The sequence below is a fragment of the Aulonocara stuartgranti genome (assembly GCF_965226115.1).
Source record: "Aulonocara stuartgranti genome assembly, chromosome: 9".
In the NCBI taxonomy this organism is placed as follows: domain Eukaryota; kingdom Metazoa; phylum Chordata; class Actinopteri; order Cichliformes; family Cichlidae; genus Aulonocara; species Aulonocara stuartgranti.
The window spans coordinates 10,381,376-10,401,629 of record NC_138960.1 but is presented as its reverse complement, the minus strand read 5'-3'; the positions used below and the strand labels follow the sequence as shown (position 1 = coordinate 10,401,629).

Sequence of the window (20,254 nt, the reverse complement as noted above, 5' to 3'; positions counted from 1 at the left end):
GTCGTCTGCTGCCAGCTTGACTTGCTGATCTTTATCTCAGGAGGCAGTGGGTTTTTACCCTCTCCCCCTTTGATCCTGTGCGTTATCGTTTAAAACTCGCTATCTGCATCTTTTGGCTCCAGCACGTCTTTATTGTTAGAGTTGTTGCTTGCTGTGTTCTTCTGCGGGGTGCTGATGATTCATTGTTCTGCTTCTTCTGATGGTAAACGCCTCTGGAAAGCCTGAATATGTGAGCGCGTCTGATTCATACAGAGTTCTGCTCTGCCCCCCCGGACTGATATATGCAGCCAGTGTGAATGTGTGTTATGTATCACTCACATGTTAGGTTCATTAGACTGACACAAGGGTGATGCACAGATGTTGGTGTTTTTAGGGCCAAGTGTGAAAGTGGAAGAAAGACAAATTCTTTTGAAATGTTAAAAGAATGTTGGAAATTTGATCAGAATACAGTAAAAATGAGAGAAACAGACATTTTTCTCAGATCATTGTGTTAAATTGTCATAATCGCCGTGTTCTTTAAGACTATCAGCTCTACTCTAAACAACCCTGAAAGCCTCTGCTGACACATGTCATCAGTTCCTTTCTTTCTTTGTAAACAAGGTCGAGTCTGTCAGGTCAGCAATAGAACTTCCTACAGATGACCCATCAGTGTTTATTCCATGACTGTAAACATGTTTCCATTCGTCACTTCAGTCTTTACTCTGAAATACAGGAAATGACATCATGGCTCAAAATCTTTGTCGTTCAAACAATTCTTTATTTAACAATATTTTAACTTTATTTAACAAAATACATTCAATAAAAACTTAAACAACAGAAAACTGATTTTTAATCCAACCACTGAAAAAAAAAGGTAACGACTGAACACAAACAGAAGAACAATTTATAAAGATTAAAATGGAACTACAGGAAGTTTGATTCATAGCCTCATTTGAACTTTAACTTAAACTTAAGGAGAGCCGACCTGAGCTCTGTGGAGCCTGATCTCCAGGGTTTTAAGTTGGACTCTGAAACCAGAGGATGTTTCCCTCTCTTCAGATTCACTCTGATCCTGTGATGGGAACGATTTCAGCCCTGCGTGATCGCGCTGATGTTTGCACAGAGCAGATGATGAAGTGAATGTTTTGGCACAGTGGTAACAGTGAAACAGTTTATTAGTAACGTGGGATCGTTTGTGTGCAGAGTATGAACTGAGATTACTGAAGCTCTTGTCACACTGCTCACAGCTGTAGTTTCCTTCCATGTGTGTACGTTCATGCTCGTTACGATGACCTGACTGTGAGAAGCTTTTGTCACAGTGTCTGCACTTGTATGGTTTCGCTCCTGTGTGGACTCGTTTGTGTGTTTTAAGGTGACCTGCAGTGGTGAAGGATGACCCACACTGATCACAGAGGTGCTTTTTGACCCCACTGTGAAAGAGTTCATGTCGTTTTAACTTAGCTGATGTGGGGAAGCTTCTCCCACATTCTTTGCAGTATTTCAGTTTGTCTCCAGTGTGTTTACGTTGATGTATTTTTAGGCCGGCTTGCAGACTGAAAGTTTTTCCACAGATGTCACAACGAAAGTCTTTCCCACCACCACAGCGATGACAGGGTTGAGAAGTGGATCCATCTGTGTCGCTCTGCTTCTAAACAAAGACACAAAGACAGTGTAAGTCAGTCCTTCAACACTTTTATCCTGAAAGTCGCCTGAAATAAAGAGCATCTCTGCAGACGTCCAATTACATTTTACTGTTTCAATTAACACACTCAGTTTACTGGGCTACAATAACTACAATACTACCACCATAATACTACAGCAATACTTATTTAATATTACAGTAACCTCTGACTTACGCTTAAATGAAATGAAAACCTGAATAATGGCTCAGAGCTACTCTTCGGTGCAGTAGAAGTGCTAACATGCTAACACAATTTAATGAGCAGACTTGTTCCAAACAGTCAGACTGAACTTACAAGAATAAAATAAAAATACAAACCTCACAGTAACTGCACTTGTAGAGTCTCTTTCTGGTGTGGATCTGTTGGTGTTGTCTCAGGTACTGTGGAGTTTTAAAAGTCTTCTCACACAGGTCACATTGATAAGGTCTCTCCTCAGTGTGGGTAAACATGTGGCGTTGTAACTGTGCGTCTGTTGTAAAGTATTTGCCACACTGATCACACCAGTACACATCTTCTCCGGAGTGAATGCGTAGGTGTATATTTCGGTACCCTAGCCGGCTGAAGGTTTTTCCACAGATGTCACAGCTGTATGTCTTAACTCCAGAGTGGGTAACTAGATGACTCTGTAAGTTGCTACTTCGAGTAAAAGCTCTGCCACACTGATCACAGCTGTAAGCTTTAACTCCACTGTGGACGACTTGGTGTGTTTTCAGGGAATTCTTCCAGGAAAACGACTTTCCACACAAGTCACAGCTGAACGGTCTCTCTCCAGTGTGGATGAGCTGATGTTGTTTTAGTTTAAACTTCCAGGTAAAATCCTTCCCACACTCGTCACAGGTGTTTTTTTTCTCTCTCTTTCTTCTGTGAGGTTTGTCGGCCTCCTGAGAGCGCTGACTTCTCGGTCCACGTTGGTCCTGCAGTGACAGAGATACAAACAGAGGCAGTGAGTGAAATGCAGTCATTAAACAAACTGAAGCTTCAAACTCCCTCCATTAACACTAGTTTTAAACCTGAAGGTGGAGTGTGGCACCAAACACCACCAGAACCTGAACGACTGCAGGTGCTGATAAGTTGCGGTCGCGGTATTTCAACATCTAGTTAGCAATACAGAAGACGAGCGAGAATAAATGGAGTAATATTTTTTATGTGGCAGGTAATTTCAAATGCAGCGATTCTATCAGCCCAACAAACATCAGCAAACACACAAACTGTTTGTGTGCAGTTTGTCTCACAATGTGATGTAAAGACTGCAGCAAAATCCTCTGCAGGTTAGTGCAGGATAAGCAGGCAAGTTTACTGTAATGTGATGGATTTAAGTAAAGAACAGTGTGTGAGTGGTGCACAGTGACTGTGGTGCTCATGTCAGAGTTAGATTACATCAAGTGTAGCAGAGATTAACTTAAACTTAAGCTCATGATGCTGACATTCATTCACTGAGCTCCACCCACATACCAACAGTTTAGTGTCTAATATAAAGACAGTGTACTGTCAGTGTAGAGAAAGGAAATCAGCCAGGACAACTCGTGAAACATCTGCTGACATCTGGTTGAATTCACAGAGAGCAGCAGGTCAGCTGATCACAGCCTGCACATTAAAAAAATCTACTGGAGCTCTCAATAGAAATGATTGTGAGCTGTGACCCTTTTCCCCACACTGAGCCACTACAGCTGATTTTAGGGTTGAATCCTGCTGAATCCCACTTTAACATCTTCCTGCTCATTTTGATGTTTAGAGGCAACGTCACCGTCTAAGATGTAGGCATTGTATACATTGTATACATTATTTCTACATTACATTAATATTGCACAAGGTTCATTTAGTTTAGCATAAAATATATATATCAGTACTTCAGCTTTTAATGGAGTATTTCTTAACACTAGTATCTGTCACCTTCTGTGTTGAGCTCATTGTTTTCTCTGCAGTGGCTGAGCTGAGTCCAAGTAGCTGAAATTTCCTCTGCTGCTCCGTCAGACTCTTCTCCTCCTCCTGATCAGCTGGGACAGAAAACAGAACTTTGTTAAGCTCCACACTGCACTGAAGAGTCAAAGTGTCTCATATGTTCATCTGAGAACACACAGAACACATTTTAGCTTCCCTGGGTGGACAACTTGTTTGAAACAAACACAAAAGGTTTGAGCACCGATACCAAATTCAGCAGTATGGCACACCAGTACCAGGAGAGCAATTCCTCTTTAAAATATGCCCTGGCCAAGAAAAAACCCGACAATATACGTGTGCCGTGAGAAATGATAGATAGATAGATAGATAGATAGATAGATAGATAGATAGATAGATAGATAGATAGATAGATAGATAGATAAATTTTATCTATCTATCTATTTCAAACATGCAAATATAATTGAAATAACAACAGAAAAAAATAAAAATAACAAAACTTAAAAATCATCAAGTTTTCATGTAAATATCTATGTCTACAGAATGTGTGTGCTCGAAAAGGAGTAGGATGAAGTTTTCTTGTTCCTACCCCCTTATTTCAAATTTCATTGCTTACAAATCCATATCCAGGATTCAACATTATTTGATCATATATTTAACTATGTACAAGTCTAACACATTGAACATACACAAATAAAACCATTTTCAGCACATAAACCAGAACAACAACAAACTACATTTTTTACATAAACTAATCACTCTGTTTATAACAGCCGCTTAATCTCTGAGTTTATTTTCTATCTATGTGACAAAAACCTTAATGAACACTTAAGGTTGGGTTACTCAGGCCTTGATTTATAAAAAATGAGGACACAATGAGACAACTCAGTCACTGAGAGGAAGATTTCCTATATTCATGCAATTTATTATTTTTGAACAATCCTGTGAATTTTTGTATTGATGTACTTGTCTTGATTTCATCTGTATATCCGAGTGGGTGTAGAAATCTGAGCCATCATCTGAGTAAGCCTCATCACAACTTTGCGCTGATAAAGGCAGCTGTGTTTTAGCCTGGAACACATTTATTTTTACATTTCTCATAAATGTATTTCATTATAGCACTTTTACCGCCAACATGTTGGGTCTTTTGGAGCCGGAAGTGACCTTATATGGAAGAAGGGTGGCGCTAGCTAGCTTAGTTAGCAAGCTGCATTCATAAGCTGTGCAGGTGCCACAGAGATGCTAAGTAGCCTTAATAACAGGCTAATAAAACAACAGAAACTCTGATTACAATGAGCTCATTTAAAAGCTTTCTTCTAATAAATTCTTTTCTTCTCTGTGTTTCACAACCTTTTGCTGATATCTTTCTGTAAATTAGTTTAAAGCAGCTTGAGTCAATTTAGTCAGATTTTTTTTTCCAACTTGTTCACAAAAACTTGAGAAGAGACACCGAGGAGAGCAACAGAAAGCCTCATTCAGGAGCTAAACTCAAGATTAACTAGACTCGGATTAATATTAGCTCGGTGCTTACCTTTAAGTGTTAAATCAGTCTTGACAATAATCGGAGGGAAAAACGCCATAAAGCGGGAACTCGGCTTCTTCTTCTTCTGCTCTTGTATTTTTTGGCGGTTAAAGCTTTAAGGCGCATTACCGCCACCTGCTGGACTGGACTTTTCATGTCCCAAACATTATCAATTGGGCACAAATTTGTTGGAGTTTCTGTTAATAAAAAAGATGGAATTCAAGGATCTTGTTATTTGGTTTGTTTGTTTTCACCATTTACTCTACAATTTTCTGCCAGTGTATAGCAAACCCCACAGCTCAAATCAATGAAGAATTTAGTATTTTTAACATATTGCTTAAACTGGAACCAGCAGCTATATAGGCCTAATTTTTAATCCAAACATGTGATAGAGGTTTACCACCAGGAGAAGCAGACTGTAAATAAAAGACTGTGCTACTGAAAACTGTTAGTCTGACTTTGGATTGTAAATATGTTTCCATTTGTCACTTCTGTATTTGTATATGGCTCAAACTATTTGTTATGAAAGCAAAACAAACAAACTGATGTTGTATAAATTGATTCAGGATTATTTACTTCGAGTCCAGAAATCATAGCTGTCTCATCAGATCCAGTTGTGACATTAGCTATAGTTTCCGCGGAGGGTACTTGGTTCTGTATGACAGCACAGCTTTTAGGTTGAATTCAAGCGCTTGAGTACAGCCTGATAATTAGAGGCCTGCAAACTGTTTGCTGATGAACTTTGGAAGTAAAAGTACAGACAGCTATAGAAGACACAGGACACGAGATGGGTTCATTATTTCTTTTGAGTTCCATGTAACAATCCGTAACTCTGTAATTAATGAATGTGCCATTTAATCTTGGCTGCAGCCAAGATTAAATGGCACATTCATTAAATGGCTAAAATGGGTTGGCTGCCGTTCAGCATTTAGCACAAGTCAGCTTTTGATCAGAAAGTTTTCTGGTTTGATCCCTGGCTGCTCCAGTCTGCAGGCGAAATATCCTTGGACAAGATTGTAATCCCAAGCTGCTTTCTGATGCATCCATTGGAGTGTGAATGCTTTATAGAGTTTGTGAAACAGTTGTACGTGTGGTCAGATTGTTTTGTATTTGTGTGTGGATTGAAGCACATGTCTGAGAGCACATCAATCACTGCACATATTTTTTAAAATCTTAGTTTAAATAAAGTTTTTGATTATTTATTATAAAAAAGAGATGATATATATATAATGCAGTGGGCACTCTACCAGCTAACATGTCAGTTAATTTGACACATTGATTTATTTATCATTTCTTTTTCTCTCTCAGCTTTTCAGCTCCATATTTTTTGCCATTTCTTCCACACTCAACTCTGTTCTACAAGGTGAGCCCACAGTTAATGTAGGAGAGGGCAGGTGGCATTAAGAGATTTGATTGGGCAATCTAGGGCCCAGTTAGTTCTTCCTTTTGGTGAAAGCTGGGCTCTTCAGTTCAGCATGGCACAGCTCCAAAGATTCTGCAACATCAAACCCTCTGTCTGCTAATGTTACATCACCTGGGCTGAGGCAGTCCAGGTAATTGCAACAGTTTCTTGAAATTAGTTAATTCAGATATAAACAGAGTGACAGTTTACAGATTCAAACATGTCTCAGAGAAAACAGAAAAAAAACAGTAAAGCCCAACTCTCCTCTTTGTGATCAGGAAGACAAAATTCAACTTCCTGATCAAGTAGACAAATCATTCAACCAGCTTCTAGAAAAGGAAGATATTCAAAAGTTGAAAGAAATGGAACTCCTAGACAGGGAAGAAACTTTGAGCTCCAAGCAAAGCTTGATAAAGCACTAGAAAAACTAGTGCTGAAGGACAAAAAGAATCAGGAGCTGCAAGTAAAGCTTGATGAAAGACCGCACACAAATGAAGAGTTTCTTCAAGAAAAAAGGCTACAGGAGATAAAACAGAAGGAAATGGATTTCAAGCTCCAGGACATGGAGAAACACAACAAAGGCTTGCAAATCAAGCTTAATGAAGCTCTGCAAAAAATGAAAGAACTCCTCCAAGAAAAACAACAACAGGACATGAAGCAGTGCAAACTCCAAGGCATGGAGGAAAAATACAAAGCGCTTCAGGTAAAGCTTGATAAAACACTGAACAAAAATAAAGAGTTGCTTCAAGAACAAAAGCAACAAGAAATTAAACAGAAACAAACGGACTGCAAGCTTGAAGACGTGCAGGAAAAATACACAGCGCTGAAAATGAAACTTGATAAAGCACTGCAAAGAAATAAAGATTTCCTTCAAGAGAAAGAACAGCAAGACATGAAACAGAAACATCTGGATTGCAAACTTCAGAACATCGAGAAACACAACGAAGGCTCGCAAGTAATGCTTGATGAAGCTCTGCAAAAGAATAAAGAAATCCTTGAAGAGAAAGAAAAACTGGACCAGAGAGACACGCAGTGCCAACTCCAAGGTGTGCAGGAACAATACGGAGCGCTGCAGGTAAAGCTTGATGAAACACTGCACAAATATCAAGAGCTGCTTCAAGACCAAGAACAACAGGAAATAAAGCAGAAAGAAGACAAAGAAATTCTCCAGGACTTTGAGAGGAAAAACCAAAACCTGCAAGAACTTTATAACAAACTGAACTACAAAACACCTGAACTGGAAGAGGAAAAGGAAAAACTGCAAAACCAATGCTCAGAGATGCAGAGTAAGCTCAATGACATGCTGAGAAAAAACACAGAAGTCGAGGAACTTTCAGACAACGTGAAGTGCAAAAACACTGAGATACAGGTGCTAAAGCAACAACTAGAGAAAACAAACGAAGACCTGCAGTGTTCACTTCAAGAAATCGAGAGCAGAAGTCAGCAGTTGGAAGACACGCACAACAAATTACAACAGAGTTATACAGAGCTGCACGAGGCAAAGCTAATGCAGGAGGCAACATCTAAAGAAATGAAAGAAAGGCTCGAAGACAAACAAGCCAAATTAGAAGAAGTGGAGAAAACATGCAAGAGACTTGAGCAGGAGAATGCAGAAACAATCGATCAGTTGAGAACCCTCATCCTAGAGAAAAAAGTGCTCGTGGAAAAGCTCATGGAAAAGAAGAAAAAACGCTTCTGCTTCTTCTGGAGGAGGGACACTCCTGCTTTTTCTACTTTTTCTACTTTTTCTACTGCTAATGTCACCTCGTCTTCCTCCACCTCTGTTCCATCTTAATTTTCACCTCTCCTCTCTCTTTCTCTCCCTTTCTCTCCTGACACCTCTCCCTCCCCTGTCTCCCTTTAACTCCTATCACCTGTCCCATCTCCCCCCCCCCCCCCCCTCTCTCTTTTCACCCTCACCCTCCAACCAGTCCCGACAGTTGACTGCCTCCTCTAGAGCCTGGTTCTGTCATAGGTTTCTTCCTTTAAAGGGAGTTTTTCCTATCCACTGTCGCACCTAGTGCTTGCTCAGAGGGGATTGTTGGGGTTTTCTCTCCTCTATCTCTTTCCTCCTTTCTATCCCTTTCCTTTACCTTCTTCTTTAAAACCCCTCCCCCCTTTCTATTTCCTCAATAATTTAATAATAAACACAATTGGCAAAATTTTAAAAAGTCAGATCAATGTCTTCATTCAAGAATGAATTGTCTTTGTCACCGGGTCATGTGTATTTTGTGTTTTCCTCGGGCTGGTGATCCTTGCAGTTGTTGAGCCCAAGAGTCCAGATTTTTAGTGTTTTAATCACATTTAGTGTTACATTTTAGATCACAACAAAAGGATATCCACAATTTAGGATTCAGGCATTTGTCTTTTTCAATATCATAATCATTCTATGATTGAGTCGGTTACAGAAGCAGCAGTTAGCAGCAATAACTTCAATTCATCAACATTTGCAAGCATTTCTTTATACACAGCATTTCTGTCAGGTTGAGGTCTGGACTTCCATGCAGTAGATTTGCTGCTGTGCTTGGGCTCATTATCCTGTTGCATGGCCTAATTTAGGAGAAGCTTTAGCTGTTGGACAGACGGCCTCACATTTGACTCTAGAAAACTTTGGCATACAGAGGAGTTCGTGGACTGCAAGGTGCTTATTGCTTGTGTCTGCAGAACAAGCTCAAATCACCACAATTGAACCAGCGTACTTGACAGTGGATTTGAGGTGTTTGTGCTGTGTTTGATTTTTGCTGAAGTTACTGCTGTGCATTATGACCAAACCTCCACTTTAGTCTCATCTTTTAAAAATATGTTGCTCCAGAAGCTTTCAAGGGCAAATTTGCAAACCTCAACTGAGTTGTTGTGTTCTCTTTAGAGACAAGAAGCTTTCTCCTGGCGGCCCTTCCAGACCAACCATACTTGTTTTGTCTTTTTCTAATTAAACTGTCTTGAACATTAACATGCTGTTTAAGGCCTGTAGAGGCTCAGATGCAGCTCTTGGGTATTGTGCAGTTTCTGTGAGCACTGAACAGTCTTTGTGGTGGATCTGAATGCTCCAGACTAGCAAACTTGCTCATGGTCAGTTAATCAAGTGCATAGAGCCCTGTGATGAATTTTCACATTTACTCTGTGAATCTTCATTCTTCTAGCTAGTCTTTACTCTTCTAGAAGCTTTCTTTGCTCAGACGTCTGCAGCATTGAATCTATGTCTTCTCCACTGCTATTCCAAACAAGGTGCTGATGCAGGGGTCATTAGCACAGTAAGATTTAAGTGCACAAAATGTTCACATCATAATAGTAATAATAATTAGAGGAGAGTATTATGTAGTCCAAGAAGTGTGTGAAGAAGTTTTCAGTGCGGAGGAGGGAACCATGGTGTTCAGGAGCCAAACTGCTTTGGGGGAAAATGCTATTGCACAATCTTGCCGACCTGCTCCTGATGACGCAGTCGTCTTCTGGAGGGAAGTGTGGTAAACAGTTGATGGGAAGGGTGATGCGGGTCAGCCATGATGCTAGTGGCTTTCCCAGTGAGGTGTAAATATCCTGTAGACTGGGTAGAGAGCTGCCAATAACACGCTGTGCGGTCCACACAATCCTCTGGAGGGCTCTGCGATTGGACGCATGACAGTTTTCATACCAGACTGTGATGCAGCGGGTTAGGATGCTCTGCATGGTACCTCTGTAGAAAGTATTAAAGATGGGTTTGGGGATGTGCACCTTCTTCAGTCGTCTCTTAAAATGCAGTCGCTGCTGAGCTCTTTTAGTCACTGATTTGGTGTTGCTGGTCCAGGACAGGTCCGGGGGCGGATCTAGAGAAATTTTTCCAGGCTGGCATGGAAATCAAATGGGGTGGCAAAATCAAAGCCTTGTTTTAAAGACATATGCAGGTGTTACATATGATTAATATACATTAAGCATATGTTTCATATAAATATGGTCTATAACTTAATTATTTTCTATAGCCCACATAATTAAACATTTCAGTTACATAAAATGTGTGTACTGTATAGCCTGTATAATAAATAAATATGTAACCAATAAGTATAAAATCCAGAAAGCTACACAACACTGGGCGGGGGCTCATTTCCAAACACAAGTCTAACTTAAGTTTCATACTGTTTTTGTTAGAAAAAAAATCAAATTGTACTGACTACTACTGCCAGAAAGCTGCACTGTCACAAACAATTATTGAAACCTCATTTTTCATGATTTGTTGGGTCAATATTCTGAGGTCCAAAATATAATTGGCCATTTTTGGCTGCTTTTGATTGTTGTTGTTTTTTTACCTTGTCTTTCTTGGTATCATTCTTTTCAGCACAACCTCACACGTCCAAATTTACAGTTATTAAAACAACTGGTCTGAAATCACACAAACACATAAAACCCTAGTAGTAGTTATATTTTCTCTTTACTATAAAAACCACAGACATGTTTAGTAAATTATTTTCATAACTTGAAATGCAAATATAAGTGGTAATTTTTTTTTTAAATTAATATTAAACAAAAATTTTGTAAATAATAATGTTATATACAACTATTCATCTAAAAATGCAGGCAATGCATCTGGGGTTCTTATTTTTATTTTTTTGCACAGCCATTTTAAAAATACTACAACAATCAGGTGTCACAATAAGACGCCCCACAAATTATTTGTGCCAGTAAAAAAAAAAAATGTCAACCACAAGACAGAGAAGAACATCACAGGGAGAAACCCTGCAGGCCTGACAGCAGGTGTATCGCTCATTCTGTTTTCCACCTGGAGACAGTGTTCACACGGCATTCTGCCTGTGTAACTTGTGTAACTACACAAGTTAACACAATTCAATTCAATTCAATTTTATTTATATAGCGCCAAATCACAACAAAAGTCGCCTCAAGGCGCTTCATAGATACAGAGAAAAACCCAACAATCATATGACCCCCTATGAGCAAGCACTTGGGCGACAGTGGGAAGGAAAAACTCCCTTTTAACAGGAAGAAACCTCCAGCTGAACCAGGCTCAGGGAGGGGCGGGGCCATCTGCTGCGACCGGTTGGGGTGAGAGAAGGAAAACAGGATAAAAGACATGCTGTGGAAGAGAGACAGAGGTTAATAACAGATATGATTCAATGCAGAGAGGTCTATTAACTCATACTGAGTGAGAAAGGTGACTGGAAAGGAAAAACTCAATGCATCATGGGAATCCCCGGCAGCCTACGTCTATTGCAGCATAACTAAGGGAGGATTCAAGGTCACCTGGTCCAGCCCTAACTATATGCTTTAGCAAAGAGGAAAGTTTTAAGCCTAATCTTGAAAGTAGAGATAGTGTCTGTCTCCCGAATCCAAACTGGAAGCTGGTTCCACAGAAGAGGGGCTGTAGTCGCAAATTTTGAAGCCATCCTGATAATCTTCTTCCACCAACGATGTGGAGATCCAACCCTTTTAGATCCAATTAAAATCAAGACACTCAAAAAGATGCTCTGTAAAAGAGTAGAAAAAATAGATACAGACATGTGCTGCATGAAAGACGTTAGGGAAGGTTAGTTAGCTGGAGAGCGAGTTAGGCAGGAGAACTCTCAGCAGCATTAACTGCCCTGTTACTGCACCACCTTAATAAACCATGGTGAAGCAAAATGTCTTGTGCTTAAGACTCTACATGAAAGTTAAAATATATATGTTCAGTGCACATAGATATATAGTGTATAGTTATACATATCACACAAAAATCCACCACATTTCCCCTTGTGGTACCTGGAGGTACCACCTAAAAAGACCCAATGACTAAAGAAGAACAAAAATCGTGAAAACGAATGCGTGCGCTGTTTTTTTGCTAACATACTTTAAAGCAAGCTCTAAATAGAATATAAGAATTTGTATAAAGATCCCACACAGTTGTTGCTCTATTGAATAAACCCCAGAAACCTCATAGTCATCAACATAACATTCTTCCAACGCTTCATTTCTCTTAGTCAATTAATTTAAGACTAATTGATTCCTCTTCATTTGCAAATCATACTACACAGTATCCTTATCAGAATACTCAAGAAACTTAAAACTAGCCTAATTACAGTAAAATGAAAGTGAGGCATGAAACACATCAGCAGAGACACATAATACATACACGGATTACACAACACCATATGTGACATTAAAAATAATACAATAAAACAATTAATTCCCAATTTTGGATTTCATCTTGGTCAGGTTCAACTTCTTTTTCTGAACAACTTCTCAGTGTGGGCTTTGAAATGTTCTTTGACCATCACTTCATCTTCTTCATCTGACATAAACCCACCAAGAGCATTCTCTTTGTGGGCCGGTACTGCTCACCCGAGTAAACACGAGCTGACATTGACATGAATTAAACATAAAACATTATATACAGTATAAGATTTTGTAAGGTAAACCTAGTTCATACAAATGAAGTAAAGAAAAGTTATTAAAACAAAACGTGCCTTGCTGTTTATTCTTTCAGTGTCCCACAGTAGCACATTTCCTGCTAGGAAAATGTCAGAAGTCACATCATTTCTGTAAATTGGGAAGTAACTGTAATACATCAAGTCACCTCTGTCTCTTGTTACCAGGACTTTTTAAAATGAATGGTGCAACATGGAAAGAGGCCCTACACAAAAGTTTAGCTTTGAGCTCAATATGCGATGATCCTTTCAGCCATGACATCTCTGACATGGGAAACCAGGGAATTTGATTAGAAAATGGTGAAGGATTTTCTTTTCAGTTAGAAACTGGATTTGTGTAACATGTTGGTGAAAAGCCCCCAAAGAAAGCAGCATATGATCAGTCGCTATATTGCATTTAATACAAACGTCCTTCGTGTATCCTTTGAATACAGAACAGATCATTTCTGATATCTATGAGTAAACCCAACGAGCACGTGTCCCAAAAGACCCCACAGTGTTTTTATCTGGCTTTTCCCTGACAGTTAGTGGACACTGACAGATGTGTGCTGAATATGAAAGGAAACAAAAGAACTAAAGAAGGTTTGCAGTGTTAAAAACAAGAACTACATGAAGGTTGTTTCATCCTGCTGTAACTTATGACAGAAGCATCTTTTGTTTGTTTTTTCATTTATTTACACAAAGACAGATGTTGAAATAACAGGAGTAACAGTTTAATTCAATTGAAATCGGTCCAATCGTCTATAATGAAATTATTGTTGGACATACATAGTTTTCTTTGGTCGACCAGGCTGGATGCTCTTTGGCATGATTCTGTCTTTCTGTTTCAGCCTGCTTGAAATATCTGGCTTTCTGGTCGTTTGAAAGCGACTTCCACTGTGGACAGAAGATCATAAGAACACACTGTGAGCACTGCTACTACACATAACTACAGGACAGCTGGGACACATGCAAAAACATGAGCAGACAACATTAACAGATGCATAAATGTATGCAGAGTTACACACTTACTCTCTGTCCCACCACTGCATTTACGGCTGCATTTTCAGGGATGTTGAGTTCAGCAATGACCTTTGGCCTCTGCTCTTTGAGATAGAGCATGAAGGCATTTGGCGGCTTCTTGACGTATGGCCCATCTTCATCCTGCTGGGCTGGGCACTTTCTTTTTCTTCAGGAATAAAACACAGAGTAAGAGCACATGTTAGCACTGTGTACAACTGTGAGGGAAGCAGTTCAAAAACACGAGACAAGCTGTAAAACTGAATGAAATCAGGCACCATTAATGGATCATTACAATAATTCCTGCAGACATCTGCAAACAAATGACAGATACTTGCAGATCAGTGAACCAAAGCAGCAGAGCAAACTTAGTTTGGAGTGGAGGTGTTAGGTGGAGGAGCAGGAGTGACATACTCATACATCTGTACACCGTTCCTACACAGATGAAGGGAGACAGATATGAGATAACAGGAAGAAGTTATGAATATAGAGATGTTCAGCAGCTGTGTTCACTCCAGTGTTTGTGTGTTTTACGTACAGTACTCCAACAGGACGCAGGTTCTGGAGCACACAAAACACACAACAGGTGACGAGACAAGCTGCAATACTATCATCTATCCACTAGGTGGAAGAATTGATCAGTAGAAAGAGGAGATGTGCTCAAAACGACATTCATACATAGATTTATTCTTCTTAGTTAGTCTTAAGAATTAGGATTCACTGACAGTGAAGAAGTTTCAGACGTGCACTCGCGTTTCCCCTTTTGCCTTTTCCTGCTCCAGCCAAGTCCTCCGCCTGCTCGACATCTCTCCTATTACCTTTTATTACGCTTGCACTCATGCCTTTGCCTTTCACCACTTCAAAACTGCGCCTTCTTCAATATTACCTTCATATGCTCTCTTTGCTTTTCGCCTTCCTCACTACACTAAGTACCATTTTTTAACGCTGTGTACTCACTCTTGCTAAGTACATGTGAACAGATCTTGAAGAGAAAAAACAAAACAAAACATACTTTTCTTTTCTCTTCTGATACTATTGAATGATCCTAACAGAAAAAAACAGAGTTAACACTGACTTAATAAAAAAGTGTTATATTTTATCTCAGATAAACTAGTCAGTGTTTATTAGTGTTTGCTCAACTAGAAGTCTTCATAGTAGCATCCACACATCAAGTCTTTAAACAAATAATGAAAGGATAATGAAAGAAAGTTTAATGTGAAATTACTGAATTATATGAAATGCCAGAGTGTTTTTCTTTAAACTACTTGCCTTTTAGTGATGTCACTAAAAGGCAAGGTTCTAATGTTGTGTTGCCATAGACTCCGGAGTTTACTTTTAAAGCTCACTTACAGAACTGACTTATACAGCTTAGTTAGAAAAGTCAAGCATCCAGACATTTGAAGGACTATTCACTCATTAAGGTGACATTTTCTATTTTAAAAATTAAGATGAAAAAGGAAACAAGAAAAGTTACGACTGAGGCAGATAAGAAAGATCCAGGAGATCAAAGTAAGTAAAAAATAAAATCCCCTAAATAACAGAATGTACATTTCTAACAATGTTGAGGCTCTGTGTATAAAATGATTCATTTTTAGAGGATTTAAATCCTGGTTTTGATTGAAACTAACCTGAGTGCAACATGTCTAATCAAAGAAAGGTTACTGGGGCACTTTGTCTTTTGGTAAAATAATGTGACAAGTTTATTCTTGGACTGAGCAGTGAAAACAGAGCAACAAGTGTCATCAGTATCTAGACTTAGTAGACCTAGTATGGACTCGTTTTGGTGTGTTTTTTATCAAAAGGATAAACTTGTTATTATATTGTAAGCAATACTAATTTAAAATTCAATGACATCAAAATCCTTCTAGTCCTGATGTCGAGCGCTCTTTTTCACTAATGTGTTGTTGTTGTTTATAGATTGTAAGAGCAGGATGGCTAAAAGAAAGGCCAGTCCTGAAAAAACGACCCCCATAAAAAGAAGGAGGGTCACTGAGCAGGCTGGTCCTTCCACCAGCTCAGATGCTCATGTGGTCGGGGGAGTCAAGCGAAAGGTCCAACAAGATGAAGCGGGGACAACCAATACAGCAAAAAAGCGTAAACTTCTTGAGCATGTGAGCGGTGACAAGGGGCAGGCATCTTCCTGGTTGGACACTGGTAAAGGTAGGCTAATTAGTTGAGTGAGGGGTAGATTAAGTGTACATCTGGTTGCTAGTTTGAAGATATTAGTGTTTGGGAGATATTTGTGTCTATTATCTAATAAGCTGATGTGCTTTTGGTGTTTTCCACATCTGCAGACTGCAGCATAGAGATTTCAGAGAGCTGCAGTAAAAACAAAAAGGCTGGCAAAAGGAAAGCTGCGGGAGACACCAGGGACCCACCTAAGAAAAAGAACGTGGACCAGGACAAAACCAAAACCGTTGCCAAAAAGTCAGTGGCTGAACAGAAACGTAAGTAGCAAGCAGCTTAGCTTTTATATTCAGGTGAAGAGCAAAATGAACATTTAGGGTACAGCAGAGAGTAATTTGTGTGACAGCTGTAGTAAAACCCAATTTGTGTTTGTCTGTTTAGGTGACTTCCAAGCAAGATACGTGGAGGAGCACCGGCTTGGAGAAGGAGGCTGTGGAGCAGTGTTTGCTGGCTACCGCATAAAGGATCATTTACCAGTAAGTGTTCAGATGGTGGTAGTAAGACAGGCAGTAATGCAGATAAGGGATAATATCGTAAGCTGAGATGTATGCTGTTTTACACCTTTAATGATGTCATACTGAGGAAATGCTCATCAATGCCCTGTGTCTTTTAGGTGGCCATCAAACACATCCCAAAGGGGAAAGTGTACTGCAAAGTGAAGGTAAATGTGCAAGACTTGAATTGTTTTTACATTAGTGGATTGCATGCAGCGTTCACCTGTGGAACGTCTGTGCCTCATCATCCACTTTGTTGAAATATTTCAGGATGATAACGGGAAGAATGTGTCAGTGGAAGTTGCCATCATGCTGAAGCTTGCAGCTGAAGCAGATGGATCAGTGGAAACATCAGCCCCAGTGTCTCTGTTGGAGTGGTTTGACTTTGGCAGAGAGCTGATCCTGGTGATGGAGAGACCTGTCCCCGCTGTGGACCTGGATAAATACATAGAAGAAAATGGAGGATTTTTGCCAGAGGACAAGGCCAAGGCAAGTTGACTTGCCTTAGAAGAGTCTTAGACTGTACATCATTCAATCAAAGCACAGAGTATTAGAGAAACATTAACCCATTGATTGATTATTGTCTTTTTCATCGTTTCCAGGTAGGGCTGGGCTATATCATACCATTCACGGTAATACCGGTGTAATTTTGGGCAACGATAGGAAAATGAAATATCGCGCTAGAATAGGTAAAACGCGCATGCGCAGTGCCTATGTTTACATACGCAGATGGCGGTGACGCAGAAAGAGAAGAGCAAAAGTGGATCGTTGAATGAAACGGATGAACCAGAACTGGTTTGTAAAAATGCTGCAACTTTAGTGGTGTGGAACTGGTTTAGCTTTCGTCCGTCAGATACACAACAAAGCACGATTTTTGGTAGCGCATGCTAGCGGGCCGCCGTTATTACCGTGTTGTTTGGAAAATACGGCACACTTAAAATCAATCCTTTGATTTTTCTGAAACTCGACAGTGCCCCTTATAATCCCGTGTGCCTTATGTATGAATTCTGGTTGTGTTTACTGACCTCAAAACGATTTTATGTACACGGCGACTTTGCTAAGCTACAAAGCCGCACCGCTCGATGGATTGTCGGAGCATTACGGCTATCGTAGGCAGGCGCCTCGCGGAGTGATACGTACTGCACCTCAACGTGATATTACCGTATTGTGTGTGTATAACCTCTTTTTAAGCTTTGTGGATATTTTACATGGTTATGCTGAGGATATGTCGGCCAATTTCCACTGGAAATGCCTTTTGGTTAAACTGTCAGCGAGGAATTTGCATTTGCACTGTTACATTTTTATATAACTTTAATGCACATAAAAAAACAGCTGCTTGTTTAAGTGAAAATACATTTATGGGGTTTTTTGCACTAATAAAGTTGTGGCGTTGTAAAGTATTTTGTCTAGTGTCAGTTATATCGTCAGTTATATCGTTATCGCAACTTTTCAAATGTATATCGTGATAAATATTTTTGGTCATATCGCCCTGCTCTATTTCCAGGTCATTCTGAAGCAGCTGGTTGATGCTGCGAAGCACCTGGAGGATAAACACATCTTTCACCGGGACATCAAGAGTGAGAACATTCTAATTGAGACCGGCTCAGATGTACCGCGTGTTCGTATCATCGACTTTGGACTGAGCTGCTTTGTTAAGGAGCAGTCGCAGTACCGCGTCTTCTATGGTAACATATTCTGCTCTTGCTCTTCACAGATGTCACAATTTTCGCCTTTTGTTTTAGAAGAAATTGCAATTGTGTCTGTTTATTAGGTACAGAAATTTACTCCCCTCCCGAGTGGTACGGGCGCAGTTGCTACAGGTGTGGACCCACCACGGTATGGCAAATGGGAGTGGTTCTGTACGAAGCGCTTCATGCCGGGGACTTTAACACCACGAGCTTCCTCAAAAAGCGCCTGAAATTCAAAAGACATCTGTCCAAAAGTAAGAAAACGTCACACTTCAAGACTGACTGATGGCTTGGACCACTGGAACTATCATCTTCATGTTTTTTCTCTTTCCTTTCTTTCCAGACTGCCGGGATTTCTTGGACGCGTGTTTAACCAAAGTCCCGGAGACGCGGCCGACGCTGGAGGAGCTACAGCATCACACTTGGCTGAGATAAGCCTATCACACACACACACAAACACACACAATTCAGACGTTATCATTTATGTGTGATGTATGAATTACCTTTCTTTTTTTCAGGAAATAATTTTTTTTAATTGGCCCACTTTAAATTTCAGTGTTTTGGAATTCCTGTAACCCCCCCCCAGCCATCCCAGGAAAGGGGATCTCTCTTTGAATGGGCTTTCCCGAGGTTTCTTCCCGTCAGTCTGGCCCCCCCAGGGGAGTTTTTCCTCGTCTTCATAGAGAGCTTGGGCTGGCTCAGGAGCTCCATCAAAACTGTCTTTATTTAATTACTCTAATGTAATCATATACTTTAAAGTAATCAAATAAAAGACAGTAAAAATCTGAAGACTTGAAGTAAACTTCCATTAAAATAAAACTTGTTTAATTCATCTTTGCTGAGGATACTGTGTTATTACTATTTCAAGGATTATGTCAGAACACCGGATACTGGTACCCATCCCTACCCATCACTAGGGAACAGAACAAACCAGACATCAATTACAACAAAAATGACACTGACCCAGCCAGCATGACTCGTCTGCCTTAAGAAATGTTTAGCAATATTACAAATTGGGTGATATGCCTTAAAGTAGCTTCTCATGTGTTCAGCATTGTCAAAGGCTACATTTTAATTAAAACCACAATCTAGTAATGTTCTGTCTTTAACCTTCCTAATTTGTTTTTTGTCCTAACCTAATACTAAATTGCCAGTGAAAACAAAAGTTACATAAATAAAGAAGAGTAAAGAAAATTACGGTCTTTTTTATTGTAACAGTTTACCAGTGTACAGTTTGGTTTGTGACATATCTATCTAATAGACTCCAATTTGTGCATGTAAATGGAGAGTCCTCTTCACACACTGAGGTTAATTATGGAGTTCCACAGGGTTCAGTGCTAGGACCAATTCTGTTTACATTATACATGTTTCCCCTAGGCAGCATCATTAGAAGACATAGCATAAATTTTCACTGCTATGCAGATGACACCCAGCTCTATCTGTCCATGAAGCCAGATAACACACACCAATGAGTTACACTGCAGGAATGTCTTAAAGACTTAAAGACCTGGATGGCCGCTAACTTTCTGCTTCTTAATTCAGATCAAACTGAGGTTATTGTACTCGTCCCTGAAAAGTTTAGAAATATGGTATCTAACCAGATTCTTACTCTGGATGGCATTACCTTGGCCTCCAGTAACGCTGTGAGGAACCTTGGAGTCATTTTTGACCAGGACATGTCCTTCAACGCACATATTAAACAAATATGTAAGACTGCGTTCTTCCATTTGCGCAACATCTCTAAAATTAGAAATATCCTGTCTCAGAGTGACGCTGAAAAACTAGTTCATGCATTTATTGTGTGAATGTGTGTGTGAATGGGTGGATGACTGGATATGTAAAGCGCTTTGGGGTCCTTAGGGACTAGTAAAGCGCTATATAAATACAGGGCATTTACCATTTATTACTTCCAGGCTGGACGACTGTAATTCATTATTATCAGGATGTCCAAAAAACTCACTGAAAAGCCTTCAGCTAATCCAAAATGCTGCAGCAAGAGTCCTGACAGGGACTAGAAAG

At 39.8% G+C, this 20,254-nt stretch overlaps 4 protein-coding genes across 7 annotated transcripts in view; 1 reads left to right on the top strand and 3 right to left on the bottom strand.

Annotated features, from left to right (window-relative positions):
* Positions 1 to 20,254, bottom strand: part of LOC309714660 (kinesin-like protein KIF1B) — a gene marked incomplete at its 3' end in the record, with an annotated part of 91,592 nt that overhangs the window by 561 nt on the left and 70,777 nt on the right. The gene's annotated exons all lie outside the window — the stretch shown is intronic.
* LOC309714634 (uncharacterized protein) lies at positions 737 to 5,199 on the bottom strand. Its single transcript, XM_082547188.1, has 4 exons — positions 5,089 to 5,199; positions 3,552 to 3,655; positions 1,979 to 2,575; positions 737 to 1,627 (listed from the first exon to the last, which is right to left on the bottom strand). Exons 1-4 carry the CDS (start codon positions 5,135 to 5,137, stop codon positions 950 to 952), a joined length of 1,428 nt encoding a protein of 475 aa, XP_082403314.1. The 5' UTR covers positions 5,138 to 5,199; the 3' UTR covers positions 737 to 949.
* On the bottom strand, positions 11,587 to 16,859 carry LOC309714670 (transcription factor 7-like 1-B). Of its 4 annotated transcripts, none has more exons than XM_082547261.1 (5): positions 16,771 to 16,859; positions 14,205 to 14,301; positions 13,879 to 14,035; positions 13,636 to 13,743; positions 11,587 to 11,931 (listed from the first exon to the last, which is right to left on the bottom strand). In XM_082547261.1, the coding sequence occupies exons 1-5, from the start codon at positions 16,793 to 16,795 to the stop codon at positions 11,719 to 11,721; spliced, it is 600 nt and encodes a 199-aa protein (XP_082403387.1). In that variant the 5' UTR covers positions 16,796 to 16,859; the 3' UTR covers positions 11,587 to 11,718. The 4 variants fall into 4 exon arrangements, with proteins under 4 accessions (XP_082403387.1, XP_082403389.1, XP_082403390.1 ...); XM_082547263.1 differs by lacking the exon at positions 11,587 to 11,931 and adding an exon at positions 11,938 to 12,950; XM_082547264.1 differs by lacking the exon at positions 11,587 to 11,931 and adding an exon at positions 11,938 to 12,947.
* On the top strand, positions 15,396 to 20,126 carry LOC309714647 (serine/threonine-protein kinase pim-1-like). The gene is made up of 8 exons (XM_082547210.1): positions 15,396 to 16,026; positions 16,161 to 16,313; positions 16,435 to 16,529; positions 16,667 to 16,714; positions 16,818 to 17,036; positions 18,052 to 18,232; positions 18,319 to 18,489; positions 18,579 to 20,126. Exons 1-8 carry the CDS (start codon positions 15,798 to 15,800, stop codon positions 18,668 to 18,670), a joined length of 1,188 nt encoding a protein of 395 aa, XP_082403336.1. The 5' UTR covers positions 15,396 to 15,797; the 3' UTR covers positions 18,671 to 20,126.

Bases quoted from the DNA above. Each gene is read 5' to 3' on its own strand.
- LOC309714634 (XM_082547188.1), bottom strand. From the start codon at position 5,137: ATGGCGTTTTTCCCTCCGATTATTGTCAAGACTGATTTAACACTTAAA. The intron at 2,576-3,551 runs GTGACAGATACT...CTGTCACTGCAG, and splicing joins CAATGAGCTCAACACAGAAG to GACCAACGTGGACCGAGAAG. The intron at 1,628-1,978 runs GTTTGTATTTTT...GTCTTTGTTTAG, and splicing joins ACAAGTGCAGTTACTGTGAG to AAGCAGAGCGACACAGATGG.
- LOC309714647 (XM_082547210.1), top strand. From the start codon at position 15,798: ATGGCTAAAAGAAAGGCCAGTCCTGAAAAAACGACCCCCATAAAAAGA. The intron at 17,037-18,051 runs GCAAGTTGACTT...CTCTATTTCCAG, and splicing joins TGCCAGAGGACAAGGCCAAG to GTCATTCTGAAGCAGCTGGT. The intron at 18,233-18,318 runs GTAACATATTCT...TCTGTTTATTAG, and splicing joins GCAGTACCGCGTCTTCTATG to GTACAGAAATTTACTCCCCT.
- LOC309714670 (XM_082547261.1), bottom strand. From the start codon at position 16,795: ATGATGAGGCACAGACGTTCCACAG. The intron at 14,302-16,770 runs GTGAACGCTGCA...TCATCTGTGTAG, and splicing joins GAGGCACAGACGTTCCACAG to GAACGGTGTACAGATGTATG. The intron at 13,744-13,878 runs GTAAGTGTGTAA...TTCTGTCCACAG, and splicing joins ATGCAGTGGTGGGACAGAGA to TGGAAGTCGCTTTCAAACGA.